This window comes from Ochotona curzoniae, unplaced genomic scaffold (assembly GCF_017591425.1).
Source record: "Ochotona curzoniae isolate NIBS_2020 unplaced genomic scaffold, NIBS_Ocur_1.0 scaffold_2453, whole genome shotgun sequence".
Lineage (NCBI taxonomy): Eukaryota > Metazoa > Chordata > Mammalia > Lagomorpha > Ochotonidae > Ochotona > Ochotona curzoniae.
The window spans coordinates 15,066,534-15,087,514 of record NW_024467094.1 but is presented as its reverse complement, the minus strand read 5'-3'; the positions used below and the strand labels follow the sequence as shown (position 1 = coordinate 15,087,514).

The 20,981-nt window shown below is 37.6% G+C and overlaps 1 protein-coding gene across 4 annotated transcripts in view; it reads right to left on the bottom strand.

The window, feature by feature from the left end:
• Positions 1 to 20,981, bottom strand: part of NF1 (neurofibromin 1) — a 231,966-nt gene that overhangs the window by 112,397 nt on the left and 98,588 nt on the right. For all 4 annotated transcript variants that reach the window (XM_041001779.1, XM_041001781.1, XM_041001780.1 and 1 more), the window contains 10 exons: positions 20,203 to 20,643; positions 19,688 to 19,827; positions 19,300 to 19,422; positions 18,459 to 18,542; positions 17,346 to 17,462; positions 16,608 to 16,789; positions 16,280 to 16,491; positions 13,919 to 14,080; positions 13,675 to 13,778; positions 3,966 to 4,101 (listed from right to left, as the gene is read on the bottom strand). In XM_041001779.1, coding sequence (XP_040857713.1) covers positions 3,966 to 4,101; positions 13,675 to 13,778; positions 13,919 to 14,080; positions 16,280 to 16,491; positions 16,608 to 16,789; positions 17,346 to 17,462; positions 18,459 to 18,542; positions 19,300 to 19,422; positions 19,688 to 19,827; positions 20,203 to 20,643 — 1,701 coding nt within the window. The remainder of the gene's footprint in view (positions 1 to 3,965; positions 4,102 to 13,674; positions 13,779 to 13,918; positions 14,081 to 16,279; positions 16,492 to 16,607; positions 16,790 to 17,345; positions 17,463 to 18,458; positions 18,543 to 19,299; positions 19,423 to 19,687; positions 19,828 to 20,202; positions 20,644 to 20,981) is intronic.

Below are 20,981 nucleotides of genomic sequence, written 5' to 3'. Positions count from 1 at the left end.
ATATAAAATATTCAATAAAAGTTCCTGTGCTAAAAAGCATTTTTGTCTTCCTATATTTTTTTCTGGACATGTCAAATATTTCTCTGTGTATCCTTCAATTGACTTAAAGCTATTTTTTCAACATTCAGCATTTAATTATTAATCCTGATAATACGAAAATTAAACAGCTCAATGTAACAGAAAATGTACTTTAGAGCTTCTAAATCAGAAAATTTCCTTTTCAAAAAGACTAATCTAAAAATTGCACATAATTTTCAATGTTTGCAGGCTGCTTTCTGAAATGGTTCTAAACAGAAGAGGTTAAAAGCTCTGTAGCATTTGGGAGAAGGATCTTATCAGTTCAACTAGAAAAAAAGCATTAATTGATATGAAAATGAAGAAACTGCAGAAAGAAATTATAGTCTGTAGGTCTGCTTGAAGTCTGATATTATAACTGATCACTTATCAGAATATTCTGAAAAAGAAACAGCCACCCCAAAAACTCCAAAGATTTACTGTTTTCCTCTACTAAAGTTCCTCTCCAAGGAATTCCTTCTGAATCACAGGACCCAATATTTCACTAGACTAGCAAGGACAGTAATTCTTAAAACCAAGTAAGAATTCATGGGCCCGGTACAGTGGCCTAGCAGCTAACGTCCTCTGCTTGAATGCACTGGGATCCCATATGGGCGCCGGTTCTAATCCCAGCAGCCCCGCTTCCCTTCCAGCTCCCTGCTTGTGGCCTGGGAAAGCAGTCAAGGATGGCCCAAAACTTTGGGACCCTGCACCTGCATGGGAGACCTGGAAGAAGTTCCTGGCTCCTGGCTTTGGATCGGCATAGCATCAGCCATTGTGGTCACTTGGGGAGTGAATCATCGGACGGAAGATCTTCCTCTCTGTCTCTCTCCTCCTCTCTGTATATCTGACTTTGTAATAAACAAAAACAAAAACAAAAATAAAAACCAAGTAAGAATTCTTTAATCCACGCCATTTATTCTATGAATTCTGGGCATTCAAGCACCATAACCCACAACCAGTTGGGCTTCAAGTTAGTTTGACATCCATTCAGCTGTCCATCCATCCACACATAGTTACTGTGTGCCTACATGCTGGATGACATTCCAGGCACTGGGAGACAGCAGGAAATCAAAACAACACAGTCCTTCAACCCATGAAGCTTTGGTCTAAACTTTAGGTTTTATATAAAAGTACTACTGGTCACATGTCACAAAAACACATCTTACATTTTTTTTTAAATTACATTATACAGCTATCATTTTGTGAATCACTTCAGTTTGGAGAAGCACATTTACTGGGAAAAGATAATTTTCAGCTTTTTCAGAATTCTCCAAATGGTAGAGAAGACTGTCAGGAGGAAAAACAGAAATATACAAGAACATCCCTTAATTATAAATCGGACTTATGTTCACATTTGAATATTCCTTCACAACTTTAGCCCAGTCCCTAACATAGTGAAGAACATAAATTAATATAGTGGGCTACAACATCATTGCAAAAAGCTTAATGCCAAAAGTATAAACTCAAGGTAAAGAGCTAGAGCTCAGAGGAGTTTACTGGCTAGCGAGATACTCACTTATCTCTCAGAATCTTGCCAGCGGACTCACAAAGCAGGAACTATACTTACTAGAGAAAAAAAATCAACAACTATCCTTCCTAGTGGAAACATAAAAGTATAAAGATATCATTATACTACAGCCAAAGTAAAAAAAAAAAAAAAAAAAACCACAAGAAAACACCAGCAAATAAAAGGATAAAAAAGTGCCAAGGTTTTGGAAGGAGACTCAATAACAACAACAAAATAACATGAGGTCAAATTGTTTTTTCCTATCTTTATAATTGCTGAATATAATTAAAAACAAAATTTCTAAACACCATAAGCATACCTTGGCTCCACAGGATTCCACTCTCCAACGTTAAGCTCACCCAATTATTTAAAAACAATGTCCTCACACAACACTTAAATAATGGTGATAAAGAGAATATTTTTAGGTTAAATTTTAATATAGTAGCTTGAGTTTGTTATTAAAATACATAAGGCAGTTTATATTAAAGTGCTTAAAAAGCACAACACACGATTTCATCAACTACTGGTTGGCTGCACTTGGCTCTAGTGTCTTCTTTTCTGACAAGGAAAGTTGGCGAAATTCTTGTCTACTTTGGTGAGAGGGATGGCGAAATTTATTCTACCATGAAATATTTCCTAAGTGCTTACTAAGTGCCAAACCCTGTTCCTTTTACATGATCAGAAACATGATCTCAGAGCGGTCATCAAGTTTGCTGATATTGCGAACAACCATGTGCAGAATTTCTCCTATCCCCTCCTAGGCTGTGCAATCAGGTGGCTATGTCCCTTCACTTTAAATCAGCCAACATCAAAGCCTTGGACATTTCTGAAACCCATTTGTTCTCTGAAAATAGTCATACTAGACCAGACAAGAAATTGTGCCAAACTATTTTTAATACATTTGGACATTTTCTGTTTGTCTAGTTTCATAAAGAAAAAATTCACTGCATTACTTTTTTTCCCCACTGCATTATTTTTAAAGAGAAACCTAAATAAGTCCCAAGCTTAAAATAAAGTAAGATCTATGTTGTAACTAACCACCTGGAGCTTCAGATTTAACTGGATGAATAAATTATATGGGTCTTGACAAAGCATCCTTGAGCTTTTTTGAAAAGGTAGAAAAATCATGACAAAGACTTAATGCTAAGTATGCCCTATCATCTGTGCATACTGTGGAAAAATTTCAGAGACACAGCTGATAGATCTTTTAAAATAGCAATGAGGAAAAAAATTCATACAGAGCATTCTCAAACAGCTTTTTTAAACGGTGAATTAACTGATGGTTGTTAAAGTCTCTAAGCAACTGAAGCAAAGTGCTAAAACAAAACAAAACTATGGCTGGGGGTGACTGTGTAAATGAGAGAGAGACATGCAAACACGTGATTTTGGCAAATACCTAAGCTCTGGCCCCAGAGTCACCTGGTCTCAAACCTCAGATCCACTAATGCTTCTTTCAGAATTACAGAATACAGAAAGTTACTGCAAATTTTCAGGACCTCCTTGAAGTAAGTATATAATTTCTAAACCTGCACATGCAACTCAAAGAAACAAGAGAAGCACTAGAACAGACCTAATTCCCTCAACATAAGTGGAAGACTGTGGATGTTGGAATTCAGCATTAGTTGCAGTGTTGGTGTTACAAAGTCTAAGAATCTGACGGTCTTCATCGTGTTTGGAGTGGCAAGACTGGCAGCGATTCATAACTGGTGAACTATCAAAACCATTTGAACAAGAAACTCAGAGCATGCCCCATATCCGGGACTTGGGGTGGGTGGGTGGGAAACTCAGTGGGGCTTTTCCTTCAATATCCCCCTTTACCTCAGATACATGAAGGAAACAATATGGAAATAATAGTCTTGCCCACTTCCCTATAGCCCTTGAACCTTTTTACCCTAATTAACTATGTAAAGAATGTCAAAAAGAAAAAAAGAATCTGACAGTCTGAGTTATGACAAATAGTAAAAACACTGCAATTCAGTCTTGACTTGAAAAAAATCTGACATACCCATTACATCTTAATGAAGAAGCCAAAATTACAGATTAAGCACTTTACAATGTGGAAAGCAGGGCCTATCACCTACTATGGGAAAGGTCCTGAAAGAGTTTAGGCAAAAGATAACAACAAATTTGATAACATATCCCAGTTCAGCCACATCCTTCAGACACAGTGCATTTGTTACATTTCACAGCTGCTCCCAACTAAAAGAAATTATAACAATCTAAACTATTTTCTGAAAGTACATCAGAGTGGCTCCTGAAAAATATTTAAGCCTCCTTTAGAGCCAACTTCAACAATCTTAGTGCATGATTCACCCAAATGAACTATTATTGCCAACCACCCGCTATCTGCAGCTAAGTCCTTCCTGGGGTGAGCAATGACCATCTCTAGCTCTGGGCATACCTGGTACAAACAGTGGCACACACTCCGAAGCTGAGGAGGGAACTCAGAGGAAGAGCTGATAATGGCGTGGAAGAATTTCTCAGTCATCTGCAGGAGGTTCCGCTGGTTTTCCTCAAGGCTTTCTGATGGTTCTAATCTGAAAAAAAAAAAAGAATAAATAAGGTGAAATCAAATCTTATCTGCTTAAAACAAAATCCCTCAAAAAAACTCTTTTAAGAGATATGAAATTTAGAATGCTCAACTTTACACCATTCTCTTTAACTACAATGTCTAGATACACTTAAATAAAAGAATGATGGACTTGTGATTGTTGTTAAAGGACTAAACTAATATAATAAGAGGAAAATAATGGTGGTGGGGGAGAAGAGAGGTTGGAAGGGGCAATCCCTAAGCCTAAGGAACTGTTTTATGAAAAAGAAATAATTAAAGGATTGAGAGAGACAGAGAGAGAGAGAGAGAGAGAGAGAGAGAGAGAGAGAGAGGTGAAACCAAATGCAATGTGTGAAGTTTAAATCCTGATTGGGGAAAAAACTAAAAAAAAAAAAAACCCACAATATTGAAGTAGTCAAAAAAAAAACCTTTTAAAAAGATTTATTTTTATTGGAAAGGCAGATATAGAGAGAGGAGGAGAGACAGAGAGAAAGATCTTCCATCTGATGATTCACTCCCCAAGTGACTGCAACGGCCAGGAGCCAGGAACTTCCTCCAGGTTTCCATTGTGGGTGCAGGGTCCCAAGCTTGGTGTTGGGTGGTCCTCGACTGCTTTCCCAGGCCACAAGCAGGGAGCTGGATGACAAGTGGAGCTACCAGGATTAGAACCAGCATCCAAATGGGATCCCGACACGTTCAAGGCAAGGACTTTAGCTGCTAGGCCACCACACCAGGCCCTGAAGTAGTCAAAAAATTTAACATGGAACTGATCATATATGTTAGAGACCATTTTAAATTTTACTATATATAGAAATACTGGGCCTTTTTACATTCTTTTAGAATTTAATTTTTTTTATTGGAAAATCAGATTTACAAAGAAAGAAGTCCACTAGTTCACTCCCCACATAGGCAGCAATGGCTGAAGCTGAGAAAACAAACTCAAGCTCACATTCCCTCATTGAAGTATTGGTTCAGTCTCCAGCAGACCTCCTGGCTGGTTCTGATGACATCTCTTGGCAAACTGAATCACAGGACACCCAGGTGGAAAATTCCACACATGGAGAATGTGTTGAGTGCAATTACAGAAAAAACAATTTTTTTTTCTTTTATAAATACAAAAAAACAAAAGCAACAGGGCCAGGGGCAAGTTAAACTGCTGCTTGCAATTCATCATCCTGCATAAAAGAAAATCTTAGAATCTTCACAATTCTGTGTACTCTGCTGGAACTTGTGTTTTTACTTTATTTTTCTTGAGTCAGAACAATAACATGTTTCAGGTGTTACTTTTTAATTTATTTTTATTGTAAAGTCAGATAAACAGAGGAGAAGAGAGAAAGAGGAAGATCTTCACTCCCCAAGTGGCCTCAATGGATGAAGCTGAGCTGATCCAAAGCCAGGAGCCACGTCTGGGTCTCCCACATGGGTGCAGCATCTCAAGGCTTTCAGCCATCCTTGATTACTTTCCCAGGCCACAAGCAGGGAGTTGGATGGGAAGCTTGGTGGCTGGGACACGAACCCATATGGGATTCTGGAGCGTGCAAGCCAGGACACTAGCCCATACAGGATCTTGCAGCATGTAAGGTGAGGACTTTAGCCACTACGCTACCGCAGCCAAAGTACACTCCTGCCTCCCATGCATATGCTAGTGGTGACCTGCTTGGTATTCTACTCATTCTGAACTACAGTGAGTATTTGGGTTTAATGAAACTTTTCACACTTATTTTCCAAAAATCAGTGATTGATCAGACTTTCACATTTTTCTGCTACCCTCCAGTTCGTTATTTTCTGCTCTTTTTTTTAATGTCTATTTCCTTGAGAGAGAGCAAGTGAGCAAGCAAGCACATATTTGCTTGCACAAATGCTCCCAGAATATGGGCTGAATCATGCTGAAGGCAGGAACCAGGTATCTCCTGGGGATGGCTGGAACCCAGTTGGAGCTAGGAGCTGGAGGAGAGTACTGAACAAAGGTACTCTGGCATAGAATGTGGATGCCTTAAACACTAGGCTAACCACCCACTTCTCTGTCCTGCTTTCTATTGTTTTCCTCCCACTTACTTTGTCATATTGTTTCTATTGCTCTAGTTTTTTTAAGTTGAGAACTTACTGATTTAAAAATTTCCTCTTCTCTAATATAAATACTTAATGTTGTAAATATCCCTCTAAGCATTGCTTTCATCACATCACACGAATTTTGAGATGCATTTATCATTGTGTTTACTTTTGGCTTTTTCTTTTAAATTCAATTTCACCTTGGGATGTTTTTATGGATATATCTAAGTTCACAGACTCTTTAGTGGATATCCAGTCCACTGACGAGTCACTTAAAGGCATTTTTTCTACTACAGTGTTTTTGATTTCTGGAATTTACTCTTTCTTCAGGGCTTCTTGCAGCTTCATGCATTCTGCTGTTTTTTCATCAGAGCTCTTAGCATACTAATCACAGTCATTTTAAATCCCACTTTGACAATTCTCAAACCTCTGGGTCAGGTTCTAATGACTGCTTTGTCTCTTCAGATGAAGATTTCCCTTACCTGTTAATGTACCTTATGCTTTTTTATTGTTGTTGTTGAAAAGTCAGACAACAGTAGTGACACAGTGAGGTAAACCACTGCCTGTGATGCTGGCATGCCCTATGGGCAGCAGTTCAAGTTCTGGCTGTGCCACTTCTGATCCAACTCCCTGATAAAGTATCTGGGAAGGCAGTGGAAGAAGTTTCAAGTATTTGAGCCACTTGGGAAACCCAGATGATGTCCCAGGCAGCTGGCTTCATCTGGCTCTGCCCTGGCTATTGTAGCCATTTTAGGAGTAAATCAGTAGGTAGAATACTTTCCTGTTCTGTCTCTCTGCCTCTTCCATCTCCCTCTGTAACTCTACATTTCAAATAAAAAAAGGAATAAATCTTAAAAAAAAAAAAGATGTAAGCAAGGTAGGATATACTAAACGGGGGCTGGCAACATCCCATATGAGCACCATTGAGTTGCAGCTACTTCACATCAATACAGCTTCCCGCTATTGGCCTGGGGAAAAAGCAGAAAGCAGTCCAAATTCTTGGGCCCAGTACCATGCAGGAGACTTCAGGGGTGTTCCAGGATCCTGCCTTTATCCTGGCCCTGCCCTGGATGTTACAGCCATTTGGAGAATGAACCAAAAGAGGGAAGATCTGTCTTTCTTCCTGTTTGTTTCTCTTCCTCTCTGTAACTCTCTCAAGTAAATAAATAATTCTAAAATCTCTCAAAATACAACAACAAACAAAAGGATTTAGTAAAAGAAAAAGTAAGCAGACTTTTATTGTGAGGTTTTTAAGTTACTGTTTCCTAGGAACTGGGCCGTATTCAGCATTGGCAGAGCTGTAGACATCCTCCATGTTTTGTCTCTCTGGTCCCTGGCAACTTCTTTGAGTACTTATGCTGCTGGTGCTTCAGATGTAATCCACAATCCAGACCCTTCTGACATGACAGTTTAGGACTGGAGAAGGAAAATATAAGCAAAAAGCCCGCAGAAGGGCCCCGCCTGTAGCCTGGGAAAGCAGTTGAGAACGACTCAAAGCCTTGGGACCCTGCACCCACATGGGAGACCTGGAAGAAACTCCTGGCTTAGAAACAGATTAGTTCCAGCTGCTGCAGCCACTTGGGGAGCGTATGAGCAGACGGAACATCTTTGTCTCTCCTTCTCTCTGTAAATTTGACTTTTCAATAAAAATAATAAATAAATCTAAAAAGAAAAAAAAAAGACCTCCCATAAACTTTTTAAAGGCCTTTGTATCCTATAACCTAATTATGTTGATTATATCTTATCTGTTTCATTGGGCAAAACTTCCTTGTTGAAATGGGACCTTATGTAAAGTTTCTTAGTCTTTTCCCCACCTCTCTGTATGTGGTGGCCCGCCACTAACCTTCAGGTGGGATCAGATTGAGGACACAGCACTGCAGGCATTTTCCTAATAGTTACCTTCCCCTGCCCAAAAAGCACTGCATCTTCTATCTTCACCACGACAATCTGATAAGTCTTCTGGATATCAAGGTAGTGGGTCCACTCTAACCTGGCCCCTCAGGAATTTCAAATTCCAAGATAGTAAACACTGAGCCCCATTGTTACAGTTCAGCCATATAACTTCAATTCAAAGATAGATCTCAGAAGAATGGCTGCTTTTCATGGTTTTTGTTTTGTTTTTCTTATGAATCTCAAAGTGCCAATTTCAAAGCTCTTTACATGTCAGAGTGAGCCTCAGTTTGATTTTATGAAACAAATATGTTGTTCGCCATTCAGTTAAAAATTTACATTGCAGTACTTACTGCTTATTTTTTATAGGCAATTATGTCATTCTTTAATCTTTAGAAAAATAAAATTGGTTAATTAAAGAATGAATTCAGTCAGATTGCAATTATAAGAATCAGTAGTGCTTCTATATACTAATGATTAAAAAAGAAATCAAGAAAACAATACAATTTTTGGCAGCAAAATATGTTTGTATTTAGGAATAAATTTAACTAAGGGGATTAATTGTACAATGACAATTGTGAAACACTGATGAAAGAAATTGGAAAACACACAAGGAAAACACAGAAGAACATTATTGAAAGGTTCATACTAAGCAAAATGAGCTTACAGATCCAACGCATTTCCTACCAACATCTCTATGACGTTTTTCAGATAATAAAAAATTCACTGGACTCACAAAAAAGAAAGAGGCCTCAGACTACCTGTTTTTAAAACATGTACAAAGGGAGAGGGCAGTCTCTTTAATAAGCAATACAACAATGAAGGGAAGATTGAGTACCCTTTTGCAGAACAATAAAACTGGCCTCTTAACACCATATGCACAAACCAACTCAAAATGGGCTACAGATATGGACATAAGGCCTCAAACTATAAAACTACAGAAAAAGTGGAAGTACAAGTTTCTCCAACAGACACATTAAAGTGCTTAGATTCACTAGCCATCAAGGAAATGCAAATAAAAACTACAATGAGGTTTCACATCACCCCAATTAGAATGGTTGTCAGATCTGAAAATCAAAAACCAATTAATGTTGGCAAGGATATGGGCAGAATCCAACCCTAATTCACTGTTGGTGGTAAAGTGAACTAGAACAATCATTATGAAAGATAGTAGCTGTGGAGATTCCTTCGAAATCTACTAAATGACCCAGCTATCCCATTCTGGGAATTTACCCACACAAAATAACCAGCATACAAAAGAGTTATTTGTTTTTTTGCAGTACTATTCACAAAAGTTAAGATACAGAATCAATCCAGATGTCCAGCAACAGATGACTGGATAAAGAAAATGTATATATACACTATGGAATACTACTCAGCCATTAAAATACTATGGAATACTACTCAGCCCTGTCTTTTGCAACAAAGTGGATGCAACTGGAAACATGATGGTTGCTGAAATAAAACAGTTTCATAGAGAGAAATATCTTATGTTTTCCCTGAGTTATGGTAACTAATACAGAGAGTAGAAGAATGTAATTTACAAGAGCAAGATTGGCATTTTGAGAACTGATTATTGCTCACATTCTTTGTTTATGCTCTTAAGAAGCAGAAGATTTTTTTCTGTGTTCCACTTGTTGAATTCTTTACCCAGTGGGTTTTTCGCTTGTAACTGAGAAGTAAACTGAGTGTGCCATTGTAAAAGTTTAGGAAAAAACAAAAAAAGAAAGGATGGTGAGTGGAGAATGTGGGCAAGAAGGAAGGTAAGGGAGTAGGTATCACTATGATCCTAAATCTGTATTGTGAAACTGTTCACCTTATAAAAACAAAATATTTTAAATTAGGAAATGTTTTAAATTAGGAAAAAAGTTCGTCACAATGGTCTGGGCCCATAGTGCAGAACTTTTTTTTCTGTCAAGGGTCCTTTGGTCCACACCCAATGATCAGCTTAAAAATTGGCCTGCTATAGACTTACTGAGCTTCATGTCCCAACTGCAGTGGCCTCAGTAGGGCCAGACCAAATGATTTCACAGGCTTTACATGGCGATTGGCCAGTGCCCCTGATTTGGGCAATGATTTTGTGAGTATAACACAAAAGGCACAGGTTGAAACAAATGAGAATTCTATCAAACTAAATGCTTCTACGCAGCAAAGGAAATATCCAGCAAAGTTATTTAAAAATAAGGAAATAACCAGTAAAGATAATTCTATGGAACAGGAGAATACATACACAAATCATATATCAGATAAGGGGTTAGTATCCAAAATATACAAGAAACTCAAACAACTCAATAATTAGAAAACAAATATCCAAGTCTTTTGTGCATGGCAAAAGAATGCACAGAGAGCCTGTAGACACACACTTAAAAATGCTCAGTATCATTAATTAGCATGGATGATGCAAATTCAAACCAGCACGCACTTGTTAGAATGATTGTTAACAAAAAGATAAAAACAAGTTTGGTGAAGGTGTAGAGAAAAGCAAACCTTTGTGTACTGTTGTTGAAAATTTAAATTAGTACTGTCACTACGGAAAACAGCATGAAGCTATTCAAACAAACAACAACAAAAACACAGCTAACATATGATCCAACAATCCCATTGGTTGGTATTGATCCAACGAGAATGAAATCAGTATCAAAGGAGATATCTGCATATGCATGTTAATTGCATCATTGTGTGTAATAGTTAAGAAGCCAAATCTGCAGATGGATAAAGGAAATGTGATATGTATGTATAAATTATATTATTTGTGACAACACAGATGAACCTAGAAAACAATGCTGAGAAAAATAAGCCAAGCACACAGAGACAAACGCTGAGAGACCTTGCTTAATCTGTAGAATCTGAAAAAAGGAGAGATCAGAGAAGCAGAGGGTAGAACGATGGTTGCTAGAGAGTAATGCAGAAACATTGGTCAGAGGGCACTGAGTAATAGCTAGCGTAAGTAAGCACCTTTAGAGAAGTATGGTACAATATGGTGACTATAATTAACAATAATACATTATATGTTGAAAATTGGAGGGAAAAGTGGTCACGAGAAACTGTTTTCCCCCAAAAGTTATATTTATTAGTTGCAACAAAATTAAGACAGCTTTCAAAAAATGTTATTTTTATGTTTTAGCTTTTTTTTTTTTTTAACAGATTTACAGGCACAATTTGGAGTATAGATAACCAGAAAGATAATTTGGTTTCTTTTGGGTCTTCCACAGGAGCAGAGGCAGGGAGCTGGAAGAGAAGTTGAGCAGCCTGGATATGAACTGGCACATTAAGGCATAAGGAATCCTGGTGCATGCAAGGCAAAGACTTTAGTCACTAGGCTACTGTGCTGAGCCCAAAGGTTTATATTTTAAAAGACTAATTCTTACAGCATATGAATTAAAAATTAAAACAATGGATTGGTAGTGTGGTGTGTCAGGTAAAGCTGCCACCTGCAATGCCCACATTCTACATGGGCACCAATTTGAGTTCAGGCTACTCTACTTCCAATCCAGATTCCTGCTAATGTGCATGGGAAAATGTGGAAGACAGCTCAAGTACTTGGGTCCCTGTCGTCCATGTGAGAGACCTGGAAGAAGCTCCTGGCTTCAGCCCGGTCTACTGAGGTCATTACCGCCATCTGGAATGGATGGATGGACTCCTTCCCCTCTTTCCCTCTCTCAACAATTTTTTCAAGTAAATAAAAATCTAAACAATAATGATGGGATAATAATCAGAAAGTTACTAGAAATATCACATAAATTATATGGACAAATAAATATGAACATATACATGTGCTATGATACAGCCAAACTATGTGAAATATACTGCAGCATATGAAAGTTTAATCTTTATATTCTGACATAAAAAGTTCAAGAATGTGTCAGTTTTAAAAATCAAGTTGAAAAACCATGCATACAACATTATCATTAATATAAATACTAACATAATATCATACAACATAAATATAAATATAATAATAATATAAGCATTCATATTATAATATATACTTTCTACAATTACATTTGAGAGTATTTCAAAATGGTGATGGAAAACCAAATTGGGGCCAGCACTGTGACATAGTGAGTTAAACCCCACCTGTAACAATGGCAACTCTTGATTGCAAGTCAGGTCCCAGCTGTTCCACTTTTGATCCTGCTAGGGCCTGAGAAAGTAGTGAAGAACGGCCCAAGTGCTTCAGCCCCAATATCCATGTGGGAGACCTAGATGGTCAGGCTCCCGGCTTTGATCTGGCCCAGCCCTGGCAGTTGTGGCCATTTGGGGAGTATACCAGCAGATCTTTCTCTTTATTTCTTTCCCTCTCTCTCCACAGTGCTTTCAAATATATAAAATAAATGTCTTAAAAAAGAAATTAAAAGATAAACTAAATTTTTCTTATGAGAAACCTACTAATAGATTAACAATATGGCTGCATATTGAAAACACACAGTACATTTCAATCACATGGTCACCCTGACATGTGAAAGTGGTCGCAGTTGTCTCCTACCAGCAAGCAGTTCATCAGACTTTCTCTCTCTCTCCTGACTAATCAAACTCTTCTTAAGTTAAAAAGGACTACATATATGATGGAATATTACCCAGTTAAAAAACAGAATGAAATCTTAACAAGTGTAACAGAATGAGTAAAATTGGAGATACGATATTAAATAAATGAGGATATCCCCAAATATCATATATTCTCTTATTTGTGGAAATTAATATACTCAAAGTATAAAAATTGTGTGTATGTCACACAAAAATTAGGTATTTACAATAAACATTGCTTTAGTGAATCATACACGTAAATGACAATACACTCTTCTTTTCTCACATTATGCTGCCTTGAATCCCTCACATTGTGATGTTAATATCTTTATTTTCAAGAAAAAATAGCATCTATAAAATGTCCATGTTTGCAGTGAGTATAATAAGATGCTCTTAAAATTGTAAATTGGGGCTGGCACTGTGGTATAACACATTAAGGCATCACCTGCAAGGCTGGCATTCCATATAGTACCAGTTTGGGCCCCAGCTGCTCTGCTTCTAATTCAGATCTCTGCTAATGCACCTGAAAGAGCAGCAGAAGATGGTCCGAGTGTTTGGGCTCCTGCACCTGTGTGGGAGACCTGGAAAAAATTCCTGGATACTGGTTTGGGTGTGGCTGAGCCCAGGCCATTGTGGCTCTTAGGCAAGTGAGCCAGCAGATGAACTATCCCTCTAACTCTTTCAAATAAACAAACCAATTTTTTAAATTGAAAAATGGAAAAATTGAATACCATGCAGTTTCATTATAAGATGCATTCTCTGTGAGCATTCTGACAACTCCCTGTATGCATGAATTTCAAAATGTTGCACCAGAATAATTTATTCAGTTGTTTTTTTCCAACAGCTTTCTGAAGTATTCAGTATGCATATGCAATCTCATAAAAAACAAAAGAACAGGCTCAACCAATCAGACTCTGGGGGTGTCAGTCAAAGACACTTTTAATGATATCTGTAATGTTTTACTTCTTTGTTGTTGAAAAAAATGAATTTGTACCTAACTTATAATTCTAAATTTTAAAAATCAAGACAGAAATCACAAGGGCCTTGGCAACAGTAGCCAAAAAACCAGACAGAAGTTGTTTAAAAGATGACAAACCTGGTAGGATCCACTTCAAAGCTGACATGTTGCCAATCAGAGGATGTAATAACAATTCGTAATAAAGGATCCAGGAGTTTTTGTAGGTAGGTAGCACCATATACCTAAAAAAACCACACAAGGAGGAATGTGACACGCCTGCTTTATACATCCTGCATTAAAAGAAGACAATCTGTTCTGCACCTTCTGTGCAGGATCAGGGCTTGACATACCTCAGCAGATACAGAAAATGAATGACACAGACCTTGAAGCAGAACGTCATTATTTTGCTGGCCAAGCTGTTGCCTCGGAAGAGAGTCTGCATGGAGTCTGCCAATTCTACTTCCTTTGAAAACATGTTCCAGAGCAGTTGGTAGAGCAAATGCCGAGAGTCAAACAGAGTAACCAGAACTCTAGCTAGCTCATCCTAGAGCAAAACAAAATTGTATATGTACAATCTTACTTTTTTTCCTTAGCAAGAAGACAAACAGCATCTATGACACCAAACTAAAGGGAGAATAAGTAATATTTCCCATGGAAATGACCTGTAGACATCTGTGATAAGTGACTTTAGTATGTCTACCATTGCTGATATTTCTAAGGATTAGCTGGTGAGATAAGAGGCCTAGGCTTCAGGTGGTAACAGAAATGGCAAGGATTCAATGCAAACTGAAAGAAAATAAATTATGACAGTAAAGATTTTTACTTTTACTTCCACCTGCCCCCATGCAGAAACAAAGCTTTGGTGGTCAGAATTCTACTCTTGCCTGATAAAAGGCATGGAACTCAGTAAACTCAGCACATGAACCAGCAGAAAAACAACAAAAATGGGAAGGTCAGATTTTCAAGAAAATACCTGGGCATTCTGAACTCAGCAATCAGATTTACAGGCAAAAATTGGAGTACAGGCAACCATAAAGAGGATGCCTCCACCTGCAGGCAGTACCCACAAAGGGCAAGATCACAGCCCATTTCTTCTCTAACTCTTGCCTAGGTATCAGGATTACAATAATCTGATATTTGAGTAAAATGAAATTTTTAATAATCCTAGTCACGAAAAGTCTAGAAGTCAATGAACTATGAACATCTAATATTCTATTCTAATTCTTACAGTTACAGAAAGAATACTTAATAGATATAAAAACTCTTACCCCCATTGTAAGGTAAAACTATCAACAAGAACTGAGTTACAAAATAGAAACTATTTTTAGATTACTATGCTAAATATTTTCTCTATTCTAGTCAACTTATAGATTCTTAAAAAGTTAAGCAACTGAATTTTTAAAATTCAGAAAATTACATTAAAATAGTATAATATTATATTTGTTTTTAGATACAGCTCTAATACATACTGCCCAACCTAAAATTCCTCCCAAAATAATTTTATATAAAAATCATTATACAGTTATCACCTGTAAGAAAATAAACTTAAAGCTTCTTAGATTTCACAGATTCCTTTTTTAAATAAGAAACTGAGTCTTTAGTGCTAATTAAAGTAGGTATTAACAAGATAATTCAGAAAATTCATGTTCAAAGTGCATGAAGACCTGTGAACTAGTTTTAGGTACCAAGAGGAAGTCAGTAATTTGGGGGTGTTACTACTCAATAGTCCACATTTCAGCTACATAAGAGGACTGTTGTAGAGTGCTGCTGTGCACTTCTGTTCGTGAAGATGGCAATACTGCACTGTAGCCTAAAATCCTTGCTCTCAGGCAGATAAAACAAATGAGATATGAGATATACTTTAGGGAGCCTATCAGCAAGAGCACACTAAGACACAATCAAATCTCACATGTGAGCAACCATGTGCCTCAAGTTTGGTGAAGAAAAAGAGAAATGGCGCAAAATGTCAGAGATGAGGCCGGGCCCAGAGTGAGGACAGTCCTACTGGCCAGAGCCAAGGGTCTTGAGTTTTACTTCAAGCATGAGAAATAAAATCGGCTTTTAAGTAGAAACAAATCTGCAAAGATAGATTATCTTATCTGTTACAATTTATTGTATTGAAATCCATTCTGGTATATTACCGAATGGCTTTTTAACATACAAAAGGAAAATAATCCTTCTCAGGTTTTTAGCATATATTATTAACAATGATGTGGGTTTAGGAAATTTTTTCATTAGATTTAGAGACAGGGCAAACAGTCATCTGTCTCTAGGACTTAAAATAAATAATAGTTTTATTTGAAATGTAAATAGAATACTTAAGCCAATAAATCAATCATACAAGTTATTACAGAAAAAAAGAATTGCAAACTAAAGGCAATAAATAGATACAAAACACAAAGTTTAGTTTTAGCATTACTAAAAACTAGCTCAAATTTGGCTGAAGTGAATTACTTTATCTAATATCTATAAACAGACACGAGATTACATCCCTGGCTCTGTGTCTTTATTTTAGATCAATATTCAAGTGAAATATTTTGGGAGCTGGGATGAGATTAAAAAAACACTACAAGGGCCAACCACACCCACAGATGAAAACTACCTAACTGAACTCATGGTAATTCTTTCAGTTTTAAAATGTTATCAGTTAATGTTATCAATTAACATCTATTGATCAAATATAATCTGGAAGCATTAAGTGTGTGCCAAGCACTCTTGTTCCCCACTGACCCAGTAAACTTACCCACTGTGAACAAGGGACCACATTGGCCAGAGCCATTGCAATGGGCAGCTCTCCCTGATCACCCATCATTGTGACTAATTCCACCAGTCTCTCAAATCGATCTGCCAGCACTGTTTCTGCAAGTGTGTCAAACTCTGTGCCTTGCTGAAGGATTTTTGTCAGAACTTCCATAAATGTAGCTCTTGTCTGGAGATCCTTGTGATAACCTAAACCTGATACGGACAGATAGATAAGCATTTACACACTTGGTCTCAACTGCTTTTCTCTCCATGGATTTACATGCCTATTCTCTGTTACATTTCTCTGTGAAACTTTGATCTGATCTTACCTATGGAGTGCATGAGGCCACTGTCCACATTAGCATTGAGTAAGTTTGACATGGCGAGGACTGTACAGTGTCTCAGTGATGCCAGCCTCCGAGACATGCCACGTTTCCTGCCACCTGTTTGTGCATTTTCATCTTCAACTTCACTACAGTCATTCAAAAGGTTCATAAATAATGTGAAGTACCTGGGAAATACAAAGACTGACCCTTACACAGTACACGGCCATATCAACAAGAAAACTAAATAAACATACTAAAATCATTGCTTCTATCATGTAAACAGCACTGGGTAATCTCTCCAGTAAAGCTGATTCTATCCTGACAAAGTCCAGCACACATTTCATAACACAGGCACCAGGGAGATGCTCTACTTTCTTGTCAATCTCACTTTAGATATTTAGTAAGTGCTCCAAACAGGTCAGAAATGGCATTTTAAAAATTACTTAGTAAAGCAATTTTAGTTTCATTATAAAGAAAAATTAATCTATCACACAATTTCCTTTAAAAACTACCAGACATAGTGGTTTTCCTGTCTCATTCCTGACAAGGGGAATATTCACAAGTGTAGTTTATCAGATGCCAGCCTACAGCTGTCATAGCAAAAAGCAAGCAGGTCCATTTTCTCAATACCATTTGACAGTCCAGTTATACTTCATTCATGCGCGCGTGTGTGTGGAGGGGGAAATATGGATAGGGGGCTTTATTTGCTTTGTGCTTCGTATTTTGGTGGCTGAAATTTACTTAAGAAATAACTGTGATTTGGCTTCCATCAATTCCACACCGTCTCCTTCCTCGGGCTGCAGCGGAAGACCAGCCAGGAGTGAAACGACTGCTTCCATGCTCGCCTGGTCCAGATCTCTGAAGCGGAACAAATGCAGAGACCATAAGCCTTTCAGTCATCTACTCCACCTACCTCTACAACAAACCTCTTCCTTCTTAGCCTCAAACTTTACAATTTATGTCATTAAACAAAATACAACCAGATAATCTGAGTTTCAGGATGAAAATCAGAGTGCAAAAACATTATTAATCAGGGAGAAGATGATAAGAAGATGAAGGAATTTTGGTAAAGTGACTACTTTAAATCAAAAGAGTATACTGCTAAACTATACCTGAACAAAGACACAGATGAGTGGTTACTACATAGTCCATAGCATTTACTCACATTCTAACACTTCAGTAAGTACCAGTAAAACAAATGTAAGTAGTTACTTTTTAGAAACACTCAACAATGTTAAATTTCTCAAATAATTTATTTGTCATGTGGTTTGGGTAATACTGGAGTATCCCAAAATGCGATGTATTAAAACTTGGTCCCCAAAGCCTTAGGTTAATAAAACAACAGACCGACAACATAACATGCATAAAACCAGAACCCTGAGGTCTAATCTTGGTGGTGCTGTGAGACAGAGCACAACGACGCCGACTAGCTCCCTGCCCTGCCATGTGACCTTTTCTCACACTCCCATCACCAGGCCAACAAGGTGCTGGCTGTGAGACCATAGAGCCAAAACAAACACCCAAGAGGAGCTGCTCAGGAAGGAAGGGCATCTCCTACAGTGACTGGAGGACACCCAAAATACTATCTAATCACAAACTACCACCTACAAAGGTTTTATGGATCTTTTCTGTACTTTTCTTGGTCAGTTAACATTTAGGTTTATTTGTGTTCAACATCTTCCAGGAAAAAAAAAATAATAAGTCCAGAATATCATCTTTATCTATTTCAAACATAAAATCTTGACATCCAAAAGACAAATAAATATATCTAGCTATAGCTAGATATCAGTAGTTCTAATGCCTAAGCAAAACCTGCTGATATTTAAAAGTCATTCTTATTCTTTTTGTTTTTACCTTGTTAGACATTTTACATCATCGTCTGCTGCTTGGTTTGATGTTCCCATAACCCAGTCTGTCAGGTATTCTACCATCTTATTCCTACAGAGTGATGGAGGAAAAGAAAAAACAAAAAACAAAGCAAAACAAAAAGAACAGCAAATAATTCTTTTACAATTACACACATACACCCCTTAGTTATATAATGTTTTCTATTTTTATCTTTTCAAAATATTTATTTATTTGAAAAGCAGAAAATACGCTGATTACTCCCCAAATGCCTGCAATGTTTGGAACTTGGCCAGTCCCAAGAAGGAGCCAAGAACTTTGGTCTTGGCATACCACGTAAGGGACAGGACTCCATCACCACTGCTGCCTCTCAGAGGCTACACTGGCAGGAGCCTGGCATCAGAGGCCAGAGCAGAGACTTGAATCCATAACCTCTTGATAACCACTAAGTCAAATGTTCACCTCTAAATTTTCTTTTTTTTTTTTTTTTGAAGCAGTATTTGCCTAATCACCCAGGTGATACGATAATTTGGTGAAAGAGATCCTGCAATCAGAAATGTTAAGGAAAGAATAAACATGAGGTAACTTTGATAATGGTCCTCCACAGTGGTCCTTAGTTGCAGTATCAGTTTGGAAACAAATTCTCAGCTCCTGCATACCAGTCTGAAAGAGACCACTGCAGGAGGCATAAAGCTTGGGAAATCTGAAAAGAGATGCAAAGAAAAGCCAACAGGTACAATGCTCCTTCTCCGAGACTCCTTTCCCCCAGTAGCCAGGCACCTACCATATTTCTGTACTCCATTCAATATCAGATTTATAAAATCCCACTTTGCTCTTTCTAGATACTTACCTAAATTTCATCTCTTGACAAAATGAGAGGTCATCTCTTCTTGCCATCATGACTTCAACTAACTGACACAGCTTTGTTTTTATCTGAATTGCATGGACCATATTTCCAAGGACACGAACATATCTATGTAGATAAATATTACAGAAATAATCAGAAAAGACGAAAGAGAATGTATTCAAAATGTTCGAATCTCTAAGGAAAATCACTAACTTGTAACAATAACATCTTTGCTTAGATAAGCACAAACACAACTTCTGATTCCTTTATTATTATACCCTACTTTAGATGCAATAAAGATGGAAAATTACTCAATAGCTACCAATATTAATATGTAAGCAGTTTTTTGTTTCCTAAAATGCATTCTGCTACACCTCAGGAGAATGCTTACCTGACCAGATTTAACATCATTGTTTCAATGCTAGCTTGCCCCAGATGTTCAGAACTGCCTTCAGTATGATTATCTAGTAAGTTCTTCATTATAGCTATGGTTTGCTCTACAAATTGAGTATTGGTGTCAGTCAACAAAACCTATACAAAGAATAAAATAAATGAGTGATCTGCCATCATTGCAGCTAAGAATGACTATACAATGATGAAACTGAACCCCTAAGCATTGTAACACATAGAAACACACTTATAGGTATACAAGCAAACAAACACAAAGACAGATTCACTCACCCCACATCCAACACACGCATATTCCCAGGTACCCGCACCCACTAGGTCCTAAATAGCAAACTGATCCCTACATGACATGCTTCTTTCTGCAACTTTTGGTCTGTTTTTTAAAACTGTGAATGGATACTATCTACCTTAAATAATCAGAAAAAAAAAAGGCCTCATTATTTCAAATAACTAACTATTCATGGGGAAATGTGAAGGATAAAATAGAAAACTCTTTACCTGTCCTTGGGAATCAAAAAACTTGCTGATGGTGTTCTTCAGTTTGTTAAACAGCATTGGATAAAGAGCAGGACTTAATTCTAGACCCACTAGATCCTTAACATTGGTCCGTATTTGAAGTCCCACTTTTTCATGGTTACACACCATCAAGGAGAGCAGCCTGTCCATGAACTTGCTGACAGGAGTGTCTGCATTTCCCTCTGATGACATCACTGAAATCATGGAACCCTTTCGTTCACTAACTGGGCCCATTGGTGGGCTATAGGTTGCCAGGCCAGAATTGCTCCTCTGCTGCAGACACACTCCTCCCAGAGCACAAAGGAAGCCAGTCATGTTGATCCATTCCTGCAAGGAGTCTGTGTCAGACAAATCTATAGATCCTCCTCCACTCACATGGGACATTCGCCTCTTGACAATGGTCTTGTGAAGGCTCTCGGCAGCCTAGACAAAAATTTTGTGGACAACATGAACTCAATCTAAATTTGCTTAAAACTGACACAATTACTCTTTAATCTACATTTCCTTCATAACAAAAGTACAATTTTAATTTTAAAAAGCACAATTCAAATTTAACCACATACATTTTTAAAGAGCAACTAACACATATTCAGATAGACTAATGTAATCAACCAAAGTATCATGTTTCCTTAAAACAGCTTAATTTGGTGGGAATGTGAACTAGTACATCCACTATGGAAGACAGCACGGAGATTCCTCAGAAACCTGAAAACAGATCTAGCCTATGGCCCAGTCATTCCAGTCTTACAAATTTATCCAAC